Source organism: Cydia pomonella, chromosome 1, assembly GCF_033807575.1.
Source record: "Cydia pomonella isolate Wapato2018A chromosome 1, ilCydPomo1, whole genome shotgun sequence".
NCBI classification, from domain to species: Eukaryota; Metazoa; Arthropoda; class Insecta; order Lepidoptera; family Tortricidae; genus Cydia; species Cydia pomonella.
Window position 1 is genome coordinate 1,980,594 of NC_084703.1, and position 20,099 is coordinate 2,000,692.

The 20,099-nt window shown below is 37.4% G+C and overlaps 1 protein-coding gene across 1 annotated transcript in view; it reads right to left on the minus strand.

The window, feature by feature from the left end:
- Positions 1 to 8,474: 8,474 nt before the first annotated feature.
- The window catches only part of LOC133515462 (plexin domain-containing protein 2), an 85,754-nt gene continuing 74,129 nt past the window's right edge, over positions 8,475 to 20,099 (minus strand). The window contains exons 11-12 of the mRNA XM_061848040.1: positions 19,822 to 20,000; positions 8,475 to 14,438 (exon numbers count right to left, since the gene is read on the minus strand). Coding sequence (XP_061704024.1) covers positions 14,370 to 14,438; positions 19,822 to 20,000 — 248 coding nt within the window. The 3' untranslated portion in view covers positions 8,475 to 14,369. The remainder of the gene's footprint in view (positions 14,439 to 19,821; positions 20,001 to 20,099) is intronic.

Genomic DNA, 20,099 nt, shown 5'->3' on the forward strand with positions numbered 1-20,099 from the left:
CATATGAAGTCTCCCGGCTGGAATGGAATGTACCTACTACTACTTTTACTCTGATCGATACGAATTACCATTAAAAGACAAAACAATGCCAATGCGCAAAAAGGAGCATTGGCAAGTGACATAATGTACGTTAGATCATAAATTAGTATCTAGAACGCGCTAGAAAGTGGCGCGGGACCGCTTTGTCTGCGCCCGCGCGCGCGCATGGTGCGCGCGGAAGCGGCTTGGAGCCATTTTAAGAGGCTGTCAATACCTAAAGCGCGCACACTGTCTATTTCTATCGGAGTAAATGAGATAGCACTGTCGCATGTTACTGGGCCTGGGCAAGGGAATAATAAGAAAAATATTTAAATAAAAAAAAGTGGATTATTAGTGTAATATTTTACTCAACCACGGTTTAAATATAAATGTTTTGAAATTGTGATTTTAATTGCAGACCCATAAGTCAAAACAATAAAGACATAAAACCGTTTAATTGTGATTTTAAGACCAATCTTAGCAATTATTTTCTATCGAGCCGATTTTGTTCAATCATGTATCGAGTACAACCACGGTCTTTGAAATATAATTAATATGAACATATATTTTTCATACTTGACTAAAACTAGTCTTTCTTAAAAAACTGTTTAAGTAACATCAATTTCAAGGACATTGGGTGTTGACAGCCTCTTAAGAGGCAACAGGAGTGGTCATTTCTCCATACAAACGTACTCGACTGTTTCCTCCGTGGTTTTTGAAGCTAGAGCAATGATTTTTTCAACACAGATTATTATTATTAATATCTGTGTCGGACTGTTTTGATTTTTTTGTTTCTTAAGGCGCTAGTGCACTTCAAATATTCGCAAAAACGGCCTAATTTAAGTCGCAAAGAGAAGCATGGTATTAAAAACTGACGTTTATTATCCTTAAAAGCAAAACAGTCCGACGCAGACAATTTTATTACCATTTAGATATCAAAATTTCGTTACATTTGGTTAAGTTTTGAAGGAGGAAACAGTCGAGTACGAAAAATCGTTTTTTGAGTTTTTTCGCCTAATTTGGCGTTGTCCTTATCCCACTAGTTTTAGAAGCCGCTTCCGTTAACGAGACGGATATATGCACCTGAAATATTTAAATCTCAGCTCCCGTAACCTCTTAACTGGAGCATTTTGGATTTTTGCTTGTATGTTTCAAACATATAACATAATCTTAGAAGGTTCCTTTTTACTTCATTTATTGGAACTCAAGTATTAAAAATTTGAAATTTGACGACCGGTTTGGCCTAGTGGGTAGTGACCCTGCCTACGAAGCTGATGGTCCCGGGTTCAAATCCTGGTAAGGGCATTTATTCGTGTGATGAGCATGGATATTTGTTCCTGAGTCATGGGTGTTTTCTATGTATTTATAAATATTTATATATTATATATATCGTTGTCTAAGTACCCTCAACACAAGCCTTATTGAGCTTACTGTGGGACTTAGTCAATTTGTGTAATAATGTCCTATAAAAAAAAAAATATATATGACCAAATATAGAGGTCTCGGCGCCGAACAGGGCCGGATTTAGGGGAGGGCAACCGGGGCTACTGCCCCGGGCATCCACAAAAGAGGGGCCCCCCACAATAGAGAATTCGGTAAATTTACCATTTTATTTGGGTAAAATTTGGGGCCTCCACTCCTTTATTGCCCGAGGCCTCCAGACCTCTAAATCCGGCATTGGCACCGAATACAATTTCATACCTTTTGGCGTCGAGACCCTTGGCCCGTGGGGTCCAAGTGCCCTTAAGCTCATTAACGCATTCACTGCCAGGGGGCGTGGCCTAGGAACAAACTTGTATGATGGTGACGGTGTATGCGTCGGTGGCAGTGAATGCGTTAAGGACCTTTCAAAAAGGTTAGCAGAGGTCACCGGCGACCGCAGAGCTGGCAGCTTCCTCGCTCAAAGAATTAGTCTTGCAAAACAGCGAGGAAATGCTGCCAGTATCTACGGCACCATGCCGCAGGGGGATATTTTTTAGTATTTTATTTTAAGTTTAGTATTATTTATTTTTAAATTTAGGTTTTAAGTTATATAGTTTAATTATGTTTTATACGATTACAATAATAAATTCATGCAAACTCTCGTACTTACAGTATTTTCCCTATATTTCGTGTATCCACAATGATGCGTAAATTTGTCAAATCTAACCTCCAATGATGAATTGCAAAAAAATTACTAAGTTAAGGACCTGTGATTAATCTGAAGTTAATTGTTTGTCTTGACAATGAAGCTGTTTCTATTCAAGTTACACGCATGCAAATGTATGGTGTATAATGACAATTTCACATTACATGTGTATGTGTGTGTGTGTGTGTGTGTGTGTGTGTGTGTGTGTGTGTGTGTGGCAAATTAAGTACAATAAATATAATACAATTCAATTTAATGGAATCTATTAACAAAGACTATTCACAGGTCCTTAACCCTTTACCAGGCCGCACCAATCTACAAGGTTTTCCCAAAAAATCCAAATATATTCCAATAAATCCAGCTTTGATGATTAATAATTTGTAGACAAGTAACATTTCCTGAAAGTGTAATCTAATTTGAACCTTAAATCGGAATACTAAAGTTGAAATTCTATGAATGTTGATGATGTACGGGTCAAATCTTGCAAGTTAAATTTGATCCACTTCCCGGTTTCCTATGAAGCTGAAATTTGCATATGTAAGTCGGGTGACAATGCAATATTATGGTACCATCGAGCTGATCTGATGATGGAGACAGGAGGTGGCAATAGGAACTCTGTGATAAAACAACGCAATCTAATTGTGTTTGGGTTTTTAGAATTGTCTCGATGAGTATTAGTTGCCCGTGGTAAGAAAAGTAGGTACAGTCAGCAAAAATTTTTTTTTTTTTTGCTATTAAGGGATAAAAGAAAAAAAAAACACAATTTCAACAGCACAATTTATTTCAAGGATATCATACAAGTGGACACCTAAAAATAAATCTGATCGATAAATATACATTTAAATTAACAAACATATAATAATGAGCCAATGTTTTCAGTAAACCTTTTCAGTTCTTTGGTGTAAAATGAATGATAGACACCAGTGTATAATGAAATTTTGAAAAATATATAATATATTAAGTAACGTGAAGCTAATGTTATATTTATACACGTAATATCACTCTAATATCCATAATTAATTATAAAATACCCTTATGCTAGTCCAACACAAGACAACGCCTACTGCAAACCAACTTTGGACCTAAATGTGTTTTATATTAATATCGAATTAAGAAAAATGCTTACTTTATTTCAAAAATTATAAATCTGCCTAGTTCCCATTCAAAGTGAGAAATCGAGTCAAAAGAATATTATAACTCCAGAGATAAAGATGTTGAGAACGTTTGTATGGAAAAATTGTATACTAATGTTACCTATTAAGCATTGCCATATACAGTGCCCGTGAGCATTGCGAGAGATTATAACGGTGCATTCCTGATGGCAACAGAAGCAAAAAATGTTATGACTTTTTGTGAAATTCGACAAAAAAAATTTTTTTTTCCCCCATTTTTGAACACTCCTGTACATAAAACGTAATTTTTATTGGTAAACACATAACCTAAAATTAACTAAATAGTTTTTTTTTTATTTGGGGGTAGCCTCTCGAAGACATTTTTTTAATTTTTCGATGTCAATCAATAGGTATGTCCAGACTAGACCTCAAAGTGGCATTATCGCAGTCAAAAATGTGTTTTGTACCGACTTACGGCGAAAGAATGATTTCGAAAAACATTTAATTATCTCTGAAACTAGGCCTAATCCAGAAAATTTTATATGACCTTTTAGTTTCTAAATGTTACCAGGAATGCTAAGTCAAAATGTCTCGCAATGCTCACGGGCACCTTGTATATCTAAGGACGGGCCTTAGGGCAATGATATTGAGGCCAGTACAGCGGTGTCACGTACACGAATTCGAGCCAATCGTGCAGTCGAACGCCACAACGCGATTGGTTGATGAGTTCGCATCACGCGCGTGATTGGTTGTAACTATTGCGTTAGACTGCACGATTGGCTCGAATTCGAGAGTGACACAACTGAACTAGCGCCATTCTTAGTGCCCGTAAGGCCTGTATGACAATGCTATTAAGAAATATATCTACAATAAGTACAGTAGGCATTGGTTCACCAATATTGGTCGGTAGTGTACAATCAGCAACAAAAATAGCGGATGAAATGCATCTGAAGTATATGACAACGTGGATTCCAATATACTCTGTATCTTAAGATATTTACCTCTAAATAAAAGTAAGCAATTTGTAAATTTTCGAGTAGTTATAACATTGGTTAACCAACCAAATACAAAACCGCCTGGATCTGTCACTGAACGACTTGACTTTAACCTACATTATTTGATCATGTTTTCATCTACCTTCAACTGGTTTCAGGAGCCATTTGGGGGTGGATTCAGAGACAAATTACCACATTTCGCGTTCAAGTATCTGTTAGCCATTTCGCAATATTCAAGTATTGGATAGCTAATTAGTAATTAACAAATAAATTCGAGTGTCAGATAAAACTTCATGCAAAACTTAGCACTTTACCAGCTAAGCTTATTTGAAGATTGTGGAACGCCAACGATGACTTTATTCGTCAGATAAGTGGCAAGTAGCTTATTCAAGACTTTACTTGGACAGGGTGAAACAGGCAGTTAGTCTGTTGTACATTTAGAGACAATTTATACTAGTAGCTCTGTGAGCTGTAGACCTCGCGAGTATAGCTTAAAGTGAATAGATGTATGGCTCTACTGTTTAGAGGAATTAATAATCGAATAGGGACCGTGCGCGTTGGAGGGTCTGCCATCTTGTGGCCTAAATCGGAACCATAAACATGTACATTTACACGTCACGTGTTTTCTTATGCATAGTAGGCTCTGCCATCTTGTGGGCTACATCGGAACAATAAACATCACATTTACGCCTCGCGCCAAAAATCTGACGGCTCCTGTGCTGCCTCCTACAGTTCATGCACGCTCCCTATAGGGATATAGATTTTATCTTCACAAGGCTCCCTTTATTATATTATGGAATAATCTGAACTCATTTGCAAATAATTTAGTGGTCGCTGTACTCGCTATGATTTTGCGATTTGCAATATCCTCAATTTAAAAAAGCTAAGTAACCAAAAAGTTAAAAAAAATTAACCGCCATATTTTTAACATACTTATGACTAATAAATAAAACGTATAAGAAGTCCTTAAAGCCATTTCCAAAGCAGAATTATTGATGGGTCAATTTATTTTCATACAATTTTTATGACAGAAACTTTTGTGACTCGAAACTCGTGAAACTTTTTTGTATCCATTTGAAGCGCCACCTGTAATTCCTAACCAAAGGTCAATTTATTTTCATAATTTTTTTTTATGACAGAATTATTTTATTCATAGCGACGCCTAAATGATGTTTAATGCACTAAATTTTGCTAGGGATACTTGTTACGTATATTGGAATTAAAAAAAACCCGCACGGAAAGGAATTTTCATTACTTTATATTTAGGACCGCCTATTATCGAATATTAATGCCATTCAGTTATCATGCATTCCGCTCGTACTCTACGGAGTCCGTACATGTATTGGCGCAAGCGAGACGCGTGATAACTAAATAAAATGGTTCATATATAATTAGTGGATTCTGATGTCAGTGTACGTTCGAAAATGGCCTGTAAGCTGTAACCGAGATGCTTCATCGTACGCGTCGGTTTGTTTGGTTTGCCAGTCTTTTCAGTATTTTTTCCTCCTCGAAGTCCTTGAATCGCAATAGAAGGAGTTTCACGGTCTTAATTTTAGCGAGTCTTGCTTGGGCCAGCCATGCACAGCAAATTCAAAGAGGTCACATGATGATTGACTCCATTAGGGCCAGCTAAGGTATTCAATGGGCGTCTCTTGCTTAATTTATTCAGCAATTGCTTCGGCAAAGGTGGCAGAGGTGCCAGGGGTAAAGGAATCCTTGTTTTGGCTCTTGCATTTTCTTTATCCATGTTGCGCACTAACGTCTAATTCTATAAACACTAATTATGTTTATCTTATTTTTGTTTCATTGCAATTAACTCCCAGGCACGACCATCGCGACCGTTAATATGTTTAAGATAAATGATGCCGGTTGGGTGCATAAAAATCTCACAGCGGGGTTGAACTACCCACATTATTTTTTTTATGAATTTAACCGTATTATTTTAGGCCACTGACTGGATTGTATTGTAAGCTATTTTATGTCGCTTTATTATAACAAATTCAGTGTTATTATTGAGTGAGGGGGAAGCAAAGAGTAGTATAATATATAGGACAAACGGAGCCCTCTCGTGAAACTTTTTTGTAACCATTTTGAAGCGCCACCTGTAATTCCTAACCAAAAGTCAATTTATTTTCATAATTTTTTTTTATGACAGAATTGTTTTATTTATAGCGACGCCTAAATGATGTTTAATGCTCTAAATTTTGGCCTGTAAGCTGTAACCGAGATGCTTCATCGTACGCGTCGGTTTGTTTGGTTTGCCAGTCTTTTCAGTATTTTTTCCTCCTCGAAGTCCTTGAATCGCAATAGGAGTTTCACGGTCTTAATTTTAGCGAGGCTTGCTTGGGCCAGCCACGCACAGCAAATTCAAAGAGGTCACATGATGGTTGAGTCCATTAGGGCCAGCTAAGATATTCAATGGGCGTCTCTTGCTTAATTTACTCAGCAATTGCTTCGGGAAAGGTGGCAGAGGTGCCAGGGGTAAAGGAATCCTTGTTTTGGCTCTTGCATTTTCTTTGTCCATGTTGCGCACTAACGTCTAATTCTATAAACACTAATTATGTTTATCTTATTCTTGTTTCATTGCAATTAACTCCCAGACACGACCATCGCAATAGAAGGAGTTTCACGGTCTTAATTTTATCGAGGCGATCCAAATTAAAAGGCTCTAAAATACTTATATTTAGACATTGAACCTGAGAAAGCGCAACGTATAAACAACCTACTACAAGATACAACCAGCGGCTATTACGTACAATTACGTGAATGGTGTGCTTTCTTGCCCGTCGTGTGCACGGGTCTTCGCAAATAAAATCCGTTACGCGAGCCACTTGCGAGCACACCAACGTATTCGACGGAGCTGAAACAGTCGCCGTGGTCGAAACCGGCCGGGAGAGTATATATATATATATACAAGATACCCCAGGTCGACCACTACTCTAAGCAATGTAAAGGTTACGTTCGGATTCCCCACCGCAGCTGCACTACTGCCGCAGTATTTGTAACGCGACATTACTGCCAACTGCATTACTGCCGCTGACTGAATAATGTAAGTTCTTTAGGACGCCAAGTTCTTGTGGCGGTGCCGTTATCAAATCTGACCATTACAAACTAAAGGCGAGGAACGGGTAGAACATGATTAGAAAGATACATAGAAATAGAAGAAATAGAATTTGTTTTATTCATAAACACACAAACAGTAATAGACAGACATAAAAGAGAACATAGTGAGAGTAAAGTGTCACGAAATGGCCTCATCTCAGCATGTTGCTGGCGACTTCCAGCGCTGATCTTCCGATGAGACCATCGAGTGCGAAGTAATCACGGAAGGTGAAAGAAAAAAGGAAAGATACATAAAATAAATATGACGAACATACTTAACACTAAATAAAATTGCACGGACGAAACGAACGTCCAGTCTGTACCGGTCCATCAGCACCAACATAGGTCTTGACTGGCTTAAAAAGTTAAAATGCTCAGAGTTTTTGTATGTTTTTGTTTCGTTATTTTTGTTGCATGTTGAGACGGCCCAATGATGCCATTTTGAGGTCATTTACTGAAAATAGGTCCGTTGGCATTGTTTGATGTATCTTTCTAATCATGTTCTACCCGTTCCTCGCCTTTAGTTTGTAATGGTCAGATTTGATAACGGCACTGCCACAAGAACTTGGCGTCCTAAAGAACTTACATTATTCAGTCAGCGGCAGTAATGCAGTTGGCAGTAATGTCGCGTTACAAATACTGCGGCAGTAGTGCAGCTGCGGTGGGGAATCCGAACGTAACCTTTACATTGCTTAGAGTAGTGGTCGACCTGGGGTATCTTCTAGGTTGTTTATACGTTACGCTTTCTCAGGTTCAATGTCTAAATATAAGTATCCTAGAGCCTTTTAATTTGGATCGCCTCGCTAAAATTAAGACCGTGAAACTCCTTCTATTGCGATTCAAGGACTTCGAGGAGGAAAAAATACTGAAAAGACTGGCAAACCAAACAAACCGACGCGTACGATGAAGCATCTCGGTTACAGCTTACAGGCCAAAATTTAGAGCATTAAACATCATTTAGGCGTCGATATAAATAAAACAATTCTGTCATAAAAAAAATGTATGAAAATAAATTGACCCATCAATAATTCTGCTTTGGAAATGTCTTTAAGGACTTCTTATACGTTTTATTTATTAGTCATAAGTATGTTAAAAATAAGGCGGTTGATTTTTTTAAGCTTTTTGGTTAGTTTGCATTTTTTTTAATTGTATGAGGATATTGCAAATCACAAAAACAGGTACTTACTAAATTATTTGTAAATGAGTTCAGATTATTCCAGAATACAAGGTGCCCGTGAGCATTGCGAGAGATTTTAACGGTGCATTCCTGATGGCAACAGAAGCAAAAAATGCTATATGACTTTTTGTGAAATTCGACAAAAAAAAAATTTTTTGTTTTTTTTTTCCTTTTTTTGAACACTCCTGTACATAAAACGTAATTTTTATTGATAAACACATAACCTAAAATTAAAATTAAAAGGTTTTTTTTTAATTTGAGGGTAGCCTCTCGAATACATTTTTTTTTAATTTTTCGATGTCATCAATCAATAGTTATGTCCAGACTAGACCTCAAAGTGGCAATACCGCAATCAAAAATGTGTTTTGTACCGACTGATGGCGAAATAATGATTTCGAAAAACATTTAATTATCTCTGAAACTAGGCCTAATCCAGAAAATTTTATATGACATTTTAGTTTCTAAATATTACCAGGAATGCTTAGTTAAAATGTCTCGCAATGCTCACGGGCACCTTGTATAATAAAGGGAGTCTTGTGAAGATAAAATCTATTTCATTTTTTTGCCACATACCAAGTAAAGTTGGACCACTCTAAGCAATTACTAGGTACTCGTAAATATAAAAACAAAAAGCATACTCTCCTGTGAATGTAAATTCTTTAAAACCTTAACGTAATAAACGTGAAAAAGCAGTGGTTTAGTAAATTTACATGTAAAAAATATGGGTACAATTATACATATCGACCTAGTACCAAAAAGCTATGCTCACACGGGTACTAGGTGACGTAAACACCTATAGGTTCATAGAAATATCAGAAACAAGCGTTCAAAGTCATAAAAATGTTTGCAATTACTGGGAATCGAACCTAGAACGCTTAAGAATGCATACAGGGTGAAATTTTGTTATACCAAAGAGGATTGTAATAGAGAGGTGTAAGAAAAAAACACGCCCCTTAGTTTGACATCCAAAACGGATGGCGCTGTACTACGCCTTATGTGTTTTGGTAACTGAATTGTCAAACGTCAACTTTTGACGATATACCGTATAATGTATGGAGCTGTACAGCGCCATCTCGTTTATCTGTCAAATTCGAAGCACGAAATTGTCTTAGATTTTACACATCTTAATCAATGTATCTTTGAGTTTGAGTTGTTCAGTATGACCTAAAAAGTCACTACGCAGATTGGGTGGTGGTAAAAATTTCACCCTGTATATTTTAGAACGTTTACAAACTTTTTTTGACCTTTTGGACAGATTTGACCGTAAATATTTATATTAAAATCGATCTAATTTATCAAATATTGCACCCCTAATTATATTAAGTAGTAAAATACAATTGCAATTCACATCAGAGACAAATAAAGTATAGACAAATAATCGTGCCCGATTGGCTCATTAGATGGCGCCGTACACACAAATATTATGTAAATTATGATACCTCTCTATGATTTATTAGTCTCTGAAGTATATAAAAAAAACTTACGATTTAAGTGCAGTGCAGGTCGTATAGAAAAATAACATTAAATAATATATATCTACATCTTCATATTCAATTTTTATGACATGAATATAATTTTTTTATAAAAAAACCTTTTTTTATATATATAAAATTTAACAAAATGAAATTAAGTATTTAAATCGTTAATAACAGAAATAAGGAATGTTATTTTCGGATAAATTAAATTTGTACAATTTTTTTTATATATTTTTTACAATATAGCTGCACATATAATTAATTATAATAAAAAATAAAATAATTAATATTTATATTACGTTAACATACTACTAGCGCTTCAGTAAACATATTAATCTGTTCGTCTCTTTCTGAATATACCAGTTAAAAAGGGACGGACGATTTAAGTCGAGAATAATTACCACGCTGGAGTCAAATTCAATAAGTTACGTTTTTTATATTAAAAATAGTTGAAATTAAATGTTGATGTATAATTTGAGATTAATATAAATAGCCGCATAATTTTAAAGATATGTCTTAGATAAAGATGCATAAATGTTATTCCAAATATTCCTAAATATTAATTGATACAAACAATGCAGGTTTCATAAACCTTTGTCCAAAATACATAGGCACTTAATTTTTACCATCTTTCCTATTACTATCCGAAATGTTTTCAATAAAAAAAATGAAATGACTACACAAATTTTCTATTGACAATAGTGTGTAGAATATAATGAATACTTCGCGCAAGTATAATATACACCAGCCACTGAAATTGCGGTACACGTTGTGAAGGTCATAATGAGCAACTTTTACTATGGGACCAACATAGAAAATGCGAAAAAAAAAAATTGACGCTACATACATTTTGGCCTGTAAATGTTGATATCTTGTATGGGAGTCCCGCCTGATGGTAAGCAGTATCCGTAGCCTATGTACGCCTGCAACTCCAGAGGAGTTACATGCGCGTTGCCGACCCTAACCCCCTCCCGCCCCTTGTTGAGCTCTGGCAACCTTACTCACCGGCAGGAACACAACACTATGAGTAGGGTCTAGTGTTATTTGGCTGCTGTTTTCTATAAGGTGGAGGTACTTCCCCAGTTGGGCTCTGCTCTAGATCTGGAATGACATCCGCTGTTCTGTGCCCTACCACACAAGGCGAGATGACATTCACAATGCCCATACCTCTCTTGTGGACGCAGTTTAAGGACGTACCCGGGTCCGGGTCTTTTTTTTATCGCGATTTCGGGATGTGTCTTATCTTATAGAATAAGTTGCTCAGTATGATCTATACAACGTGTACCCACTCCACATTCAGTGGCTGTGTTACACGTTGTATGCTAAATTTAATAGCATAATGCTATCCTAGCTTAACCTTTTTGACGCCAATGACGGATATATCCGCACAGGTCCAAACGCCGAAGACGGATTAATCCGTCCCAGACCACAAAGCAACATAGACCTACGTGCGTATGCATAAAGTTCAATTTGAGTTTTGACACTCGGGTGACGTGACGTCCGAGTTTGACACGGCGTCGAAAAGGTTGCCAGTGACGTTTTATATCTTAGTACAATTTTGGTTCCGATGCAAATACAGCATCAAGCTAACATGTACATATAATAGTTTAGAAAGCGTATCTTATACCAAGGATGTCATGAATATCGCATTTTTCACATTCGCGAATGCGAATACGAATGTCCAGGATGCGAATGTCCGAATGCGAATACGAATGTCCAGGTTGCGAATGCCCAAATACGAATGTCTAGGATGCGAATGTCCGAATACGAATATCCAGGATGACAATTTCCGAATGCGAATACGAATGGCCGAATGCGAATACGAATGTCTAGCATACGAATGTCCGGGATGAGAATTTCCGAATGCGAATACGAATGTCCGAATACGAATGTCCAGGTTGCGAATATCCGAATGCGAATACGAATGTTAGGGAATATGTAGTTGTTATCATCATGCCTAATTAGAAAAAAATCTGTCAGTACATAAAACATATGTAGCCTTAAAACTGGATGTTATAGTGTTGAGAAATGCTGTTTACTGGTCAAAATGCATTACTTGAACAGTTTGCGCGCACTGCTCATACGCGAGTGGACGAGACAGGACACGACCTGCGCACATTCGCATTCGCGAAAAATTCGCTTCATATGATGCGAATGTCGATACGAATGTTTGAAATGATGCGAATATTCGCGACATCACTATTTTATACATATATATTTAATTAGGATGGATAATGTAGGATGTAGATTGGTCCGTAACTTAAGGCACTAGTTTTATGAACACTGGTACAATTCGTAAATAGATATAACCTTTTTACGGGCATTTTCGATGTATACCTATATGCTACATGCCTTAACATGTTGACTGTATGTAGTGTAACAAAAAAAGTGGGGATCAGTATCGTTTTCTGATTACAAAAAAACTAGAAGAAAATATTTTTCAACGCGAATTTTTGGCCTTTGTATGGTGGGACTTGGACCATTAGAAAAAAATTCTTTCGCGCAAAAAAAAAAATGTTTCTCCACTTTTTCCTATTTAGGAAACATGAAAACTCAAAAATGCACGTTTTCCCAGAGATAAGATCTAGTTGGGCTGATTTTTCGCCCCCTAAAGCCATATAGCAAATTTAATCGAAATCGTTAGAGTTGTTTCCGCGATCCTCGAAATATATATATATATATATATACAGGTATAGGATATGCCTTGAAACGGATCGCCACTAATTTTGTTACACCTAAGTACGTTAAACCCCTTCATTTAAAAAAAAATTAAATTTGAAATTTAATAGCTATCACTATCATAGTTGAATATTATAACTGCCATATATGGCTGCATAAGTAAAGGGTTAAAATTGGAAATCCCATTCACAACGCTGAAGGTACCTTTCGATTGTCGTGTCACAGGTGGGAACATTTCAGAAATTTCCTATGGTGCTTTACGATTTTGCAAACCTTTTTTGGATTTAGGTAAAATCCACATATGGACGGTGTTTTCAAAAGATCACTTTTACGATATTTAAGGCACGGATGTACAGCTGATTGAGCTTTAGGATTAATAATAGAAAAAAAAACAATAATGTCGAACTGACAAAAAAAAATATAAAAAAAAAATAGTGAGACAGAGGATTCGAATGTGCACAAACATAAAACAAATACTATAATGATATTGGAATCATATCAGTTAGGTGTAATTCGCGAGTGCATTCGCTGAGACTTGTCCGCACAAGTAATAGCAAAGATAATTTGAAATAGAGGTGTATTGTCAAAGAAAACTTTGTAGCCACATACATTTACCGCCATCTTTCGAAACATAATTAAAACTTTTAGAACGCCATTTAACTTTGATCCTTATTCTTTTAATGATATGAGTTAAATTTGTTAAATATCTAAAAGTGGCGCCATCTAATAGATCGATGGCGCAATATGGCGCGATTTCGAGCCATGGCGCCATAACCTTTAGGTAGTGCCCGGTAAAATGGCGCCACTTTTTGATATTTAACAAATTGAACACATATCAGTGAAATAATAAGAATCAAAGTCAAATGGCGTTCTAAAAGTTTTGATCATTTGTGTCGAAAGATGGCAGTAAATTTACGTAGCTACAAAGTTTTCTTTGACAATACACCTCTATTTCAAATCCTCTTTGGTATTAGTGTCACGAATGACAGATAACTGGCTCAAAATTCTTCGTTGTAATGTTTCTGACCACTCTGTTAAACTTGTATATTATATATATTTTTTTGTTTTATACTATGTCGGTGGCAAACAAGCATACGGCCTGCCTGATGGTAAGCAGTCTCCGTAGTCTATGTACGCCTGCAACTCCAGAGGAGCTACATGCGCGTTGCCGACCCAAACACACCGCACCCACGTTGAGCTCTGGCAACCTTACTCATCGCTATATTTTTATAGCTGTTGTGGTAGCATGGTTTCATTTTCATCGCTTTTCACTATACCCGTCACTTTCGCACTTACATACTTGATAGAACGTGACAGTAATGGTAATGACAAGCGATAAAAACGCAACCGTACTCTATATATTTACACGAGAAAAATTAAAAACTAAAAATCATACAAAAACCTACACTTCTGGGGACAAAAAACAAACGACGAAAATAATTTCGACCCAACTGATATGATTTCAATATTATTCTAATATCGGTTTCATATTTGCATGTTCGAATCGGCCTCATATCTACTGATATTCCTTGTAAATTTCCAAACTTTTCTCGTTTGGTTCGTGACCAATTCTAGTCTGAGCTGTCTTGGTGATAAGGCTCAATTTAGTTTAGCAAACATATTTACTAGGGCTTAAGGTACCTTTCGGCCAGGGCTGTTCCTGAGCAAAGTTTGTAAAGCTGTTTACATATGTATGGTTGCGGCGGTGTAGCGCGCCTCGCCCCGTCGCCAGCTCCATTGAGATGGTCGGTACTGAAAAAAAAGAAAACTTTAGTATAATTATTATTTTTCACCATACCAACTGGTTTTTTTTTATACTACGTCGGTTGCAAACAAGCATACGGCCCGCCTGATGGTAAGCAGTCTCCGTAGCCTATGTACGCCTGCAACTCCAGAGGAGTTACATGCGCGTTGCCGACCCTAACCTCCTCCCGCCCCTCGTTGAGCTCTGGCAACCTTACTCACCGGCAGGAACACAACACTATGTACAGTCAGCGTCAAATACTTTGTAGCAACCAAAGTAGCCAAATAGTTCGGTACACCATATATTTAGCAGTAGCGGCGCGTGGAAATTCTGGCTAGGCAACTCGGAACAAAAAAACCTAATTTATCATTATGTACTTTTTTCATGATAAAAGTGAAGCGTGCGCTAGGTGTATCCTTGGGCGCGACCTTTGCAGGTAGTGAATAACCACCTTTGCCATACTATTATACACAAAAAATACAAAATTTCACGGGTTTAGTAACTTTATAATTATATAAATTTGCGCACAAAACTAAATAAAATCACATAAATACATTTAAAACTCTAATAATAACAACAAGCCTTGGTAACAACCGCGACGGGAGTGTTATCATAACATTATTCCATTTTCACCCACGAATTCTAAAACCTATTACTACAAACCTACAAACATACTTTCTTTGAAGAAACGTTCGTAATCAAATAATTAAATTTGAGATGAGACTACATAAGATACTGGGATTTTGTATCAAAATGTATCTTTTTTTTAAAGGTTTTTACAAAAATTGGTATTAATGATAGTAAAATACAATAAAATTTTACCCATTTATTCAATTCAATGTTTTTGTATGGCAATATTAAGCATACGCGCGGCAAACGCACCCGATTCAAAATTGTGAAACATTACACTCCAATATAAATCTTACCTGTTTGTATTTAAGGTTTAAATTCAAATGAAGCAGCATGGTAATATAACTGAAGTTATCGCGACCGTGTACAAAGGGCCTACCGCGTACCACGAAGTTCGCAAATAGCGAGCATCTTTCTCTGTCACCCTAATTACGCCATTGGAGTAAAAGAGAAAGTTGCCCGCAATTTACGAACTTCGTTGTTTGCGGTAGGCCCCTCAGTACTCGCGGACTTTATGAATATGTGCGTGCATTTTTCCAATATAAACCTTATAGTCTTACGTTTAAGGTTTTTATTCAAATGAATAACTCGATACAAGACCGAGTTGCTTTGAAGCTCATTCGTGCGCACTCTCTATAGCAAATTTTATGAGCGTGTGCGTGAGTTTTCGTATCTGTGTAGTGGCGCATGAATGAATAGTCAAGCTGAGCTTCTCTTCGCGCGCTCGCTATGATTAGTTGAAATGTAATCAATAGTGAAGCTTTAGTAAATCGTGTTAACAATTCCAAGGTAATGTATTACGTAGTGTTTTCATTATGGATATAATATTTTTAATTTTAATGATGATTTATAAGTTTGGTTTATGTAGCAATAAATTTTAGGCAAGCCGGTGGGAATCGGGTTGTATGGAGCCGCCGCCCCTGATATTTAGTATGGTGTACCGAACTATTTGGCCACTTTGACTGCTACAAAGTATTTGACGCCGACTGTATTAGTGTTATTTGGCTACGGTTTTCTGTAAGGTGGAGGTACTTCCCCAGTTGGGCTCTGCTCTAGATCTGGAATGACATCCACTGGCTGTGCCCTACCACACAAAGCGAGATGACATTCACAATGCCCATACCTCTCTTTTGGACGTAGTTTAAGGACGCCCGGGTACGTCCTCCAAAAGGTAAAAAGTGGTAAAAAGGCCCTCTACATTGTTGAAAAACGAATGACAAAGTTGCATTTTATCCACATGTGGGGCAAAGTAATCAGATACAAATTTTGAGTTGTTTCCTTATGTTAGCTTTTATAATTGAATTTTAAATTATGATTTTGGATGATACATTTTTAATTATAAATATAAATATTATATTATTACACAAATTGACTAAGTCCCACAGTAAGCTCAATAAGGCTTGTGTTGAGGGTACTTAGACAACGATATATATCATATATAAATATTTATAAATACTTAAATACAAAGAAAACACCCATGACTCAGGAACAAATATCCATGCTCATCACACGAATAAATGCCCTTACCAGGATTTGAGGCCGGCGCCCCACTGCAGCGCACGCTATGTACACGCTATGTACACGACCCACGTTCCTATACAAAATTTCGTGGGCTTGCCCACGGTTTGTATTAAAACGTGGGCCGTGGATGTAGCGTGCGCAGCAGTGGGGCGCCGGCCTGAACCCGGGACCATCAGCTTCGTAGGAAGGGTCACTACCCACTAGGCCAAACCGGTCGTCTGAATTAAGTTAATTTGGATTTGATTTTTTTGGTATTTCATAGTTAGTACTATCCTCGCGTTGGTGTGGTGATAAATGTTTTTCATTCGGAGGCCACAAGTTTTCCCCCTTGTAAAACAAATAACTATTAACCGTTTTCCAGGCCGCACCAATCTACATAAAAATTGGCCATGCCGGGACGGTAGGACAGTGCAAAATTATGTACCTTTTTATAAGTATAACGAGCGAGCTCATCGCCAACAAACTGTCTCGCAGTTTGGCGAATATTTTGTTTTGTGGTACACATATTTTATATTTTAATGTTATAATAATAATAAAAAAACAAGGTTTTCCCAAAAATCCAAATATATTCCAATTAATCCGGCTTTGATGATTCATTTGAAGACAAGTAACATTTCCTGAAAGTGTAATCTAATTTGAACCTTAAATCGGAATGCTAAAGTTGAAATTCTAATGGCGGGTATGTGGTCGATAAATCGTACTATGCCTGGAATAGTACGATTTATCGACCACATACGATAATAGTCAAATACCCTACACTCTGTCGCTTGCCGCCAAGGCTCCAAAACCGGTTAAATTTCCTATCCGTTATCATGTACTTGACGCAAGAGCTTTTAATTTCGGTTTCATTGGAAAAACCGTTAGTTGTAAACCGGTTCCCATCTTGTCATATAACCGGTTTAGAACAATAAAACCGGTTTCTTCCTATGTCGGTGTCTTTGTTTACGCGGCACCAGGACGGTAGTCTCGTCGCTCTTCGAATAAACCGGTTTATTTAGGTTACAATAAAGTTCTTAAAACGATCGCGTTCTTATTAAAATATGGAGTAAAACAGAAATAAACCGGTATTTACCGCCATTTTTGAAATCGGTTCCAAGCCCTCCTTGCCGCAAGCTAATTATGCACCGACTTGGTAAGTAACAGTGTAGGATGCCACCAAAACGTCTAATTACTGTAACGCAGCGATTGATAATAAACATAGATGACGAACTAGCTCTGCAAAATGACCCCACACATATTGTGCCGAAGCGGGCGGGGCGTCAACTTTGTGCCGATGAGCTATTTAGTTCGCAAATGGCGGCCCATTGTCACAGTCGTAGTAAGAAGTATTAAAATTATATCTTTAATAAAAGACATATGCCTTATTGTGCGGATAAATGATGTGCTAGTCGTTCCAACAAACACTGGAAAAAATATGGGATTACCATTCACGTATAGTTTAGCTAGGATAATATTATTTTCATTTCTCTTGATCAAAACAGATTTTCTATGGGGATGATGTTATGCATTTTAAGCAATCGTTGATATTAAGAAACTTTCATTTTAAATTTGTGCAGGTTGTAGTTTTGATAATTTAGATTCGTGATAGTAAATACGAATCGTCGTTGTAGGTGGCGCTTTTTATGTGTACATTTTTAGTAAGTCCTGGTATCTCGCTGCTATTTATAACTTTTCGTTAAATTCGCGAACGGCTGGACCGATTTGGCTAATTTTGATATTAGAATATTTCTAGGTCCAGGGACGGTTTGAACGGTGAAAAAATATGGAAAGAATGCGAGGAAAATAGTAAAAACAATAATGATATTTTCCCATACAAACTGTTCCTACGACGTTTTCAATACGATTTCTGCATGTTTGCTCTGATCAAGATTAAAATTCAAATCCAAGATGGCGGGCGTTTTTTTTCTCATGTTTGATCTAAAATTCGTTATAAAGGTCCTCTCGGATCCTCAGATATCGGTTTTCATCTTGATCAGAGCAAAATTTAAAAATCCCAAATGCCAGCTGTTTTTTTCCGATTTTGACCTATCAAATTTACATTAATTTCTATCAGACATATTTCTGTGCCACTTATAAACTAAATATCACAGGTGCCCTATAAGATGAACGATACAATGTATTAATTGGTTCGGAGGCCTAAATGCCTTTAAACACGTGCGACAAACGAACAAATAACAAGCCTGTATATTAATACACTTTAAAATAAAATAATAAATTATCATACAAAAATATTGCATTTAAAACGTTCTATATCGCATGAAACCGTCTACTTCGAGCTGGTTTCCATTGTCATGTATTTTCAAGTGTCAACGCTACAGCCAATCACAGCGCCTTATTTTATAATGCACCAATCGTAGTTTGGGTGGTTTAAATTGACTAATCATGGTCAAACGAAGTTACGTTGAAGAAAACAAGACCCGAGTTGCAATTGGTCCGTTATGAGTACTGCGTGTTTTAATAGTGGGGCCACTTTTACGCTGATATTTTGTTTGACGTTAGTCTTCCATGTTTTTTTCGTTCGCTGCTGTAACGTTTATTGAGGCAACGTTACACTTTGGTGCTGAAAAGCCTGTACAGGGTAAGCTTAGACTATTTGAGGTATTTTATATAGTACATTACTATAGAGGATGGGGAAACCAAGGGTTGCAGGCCAATAGATATAGACGGCCGAGCGTGGTGAGGCCGGTAGGAATACGCGGCCGGCAATCCCGTTTCTCGCCGAGATTTGTACGGTTCTTTTCTCAAAGTTGGAATAAAAAAAACTTCTATTTGATGGTTGAATGCCAAGACGTCACAATTTGACGTACTTAGTATTTCCAGTAAGGCTAAGATGGTCTGCTCTCTATCATTTGTCACCATGCCTGTCACGTTCTAACAAGTACGTAAGTGCGAAAGTGACGGGCATAGTGACAAGCGATAAAAATGGAACCATGCTGCCACTGCAGACCCACTAAAGTACTTAATGTCAACATTTCATTGAAAGTTTGAGAAAAAATACATTTCAAATGTTAACTTTCGCTTTACACCCGCGACGTATAGTGACGCACATTGATGAACAGCTGCCCGCTCCTGCTACAAGGGTTCTTGAAAGCGTAAAGGTTGACCACTTGTCCAGAAAGGAATTAAACAGTCTTGTTTAATGACGCACCTCGATGAGCAGCTGCCCGCTCCTGCTACAAGAGTTCTTGAAAGCGTAAAGGTTGACCAAAAAGGAATTAACAGTCTTGTTTAATGACGCACCTTGATGAGCAGCTGCCCGCTGCGGGTGTGAGGGTTCTTGAAAGCGTAAAGGACCCACGCAGCGAGTGCAGCCACCAGGGCTATGATGGCTATAGCGGAGACGGCGGCGCCGACCGGAGAGCTGCCGGCGGGCGGCGCGGGCGCCGGGGCTTTGACCGCTTGCCCGGACGGAACCACTTCTGTTGAGAAACATATTATTAAGAATCGCTTAAACCGTAGACTAATAACACCACCATCATTGACCAACGCGTATCCAAAACGCTGCTTAGAATAACAGT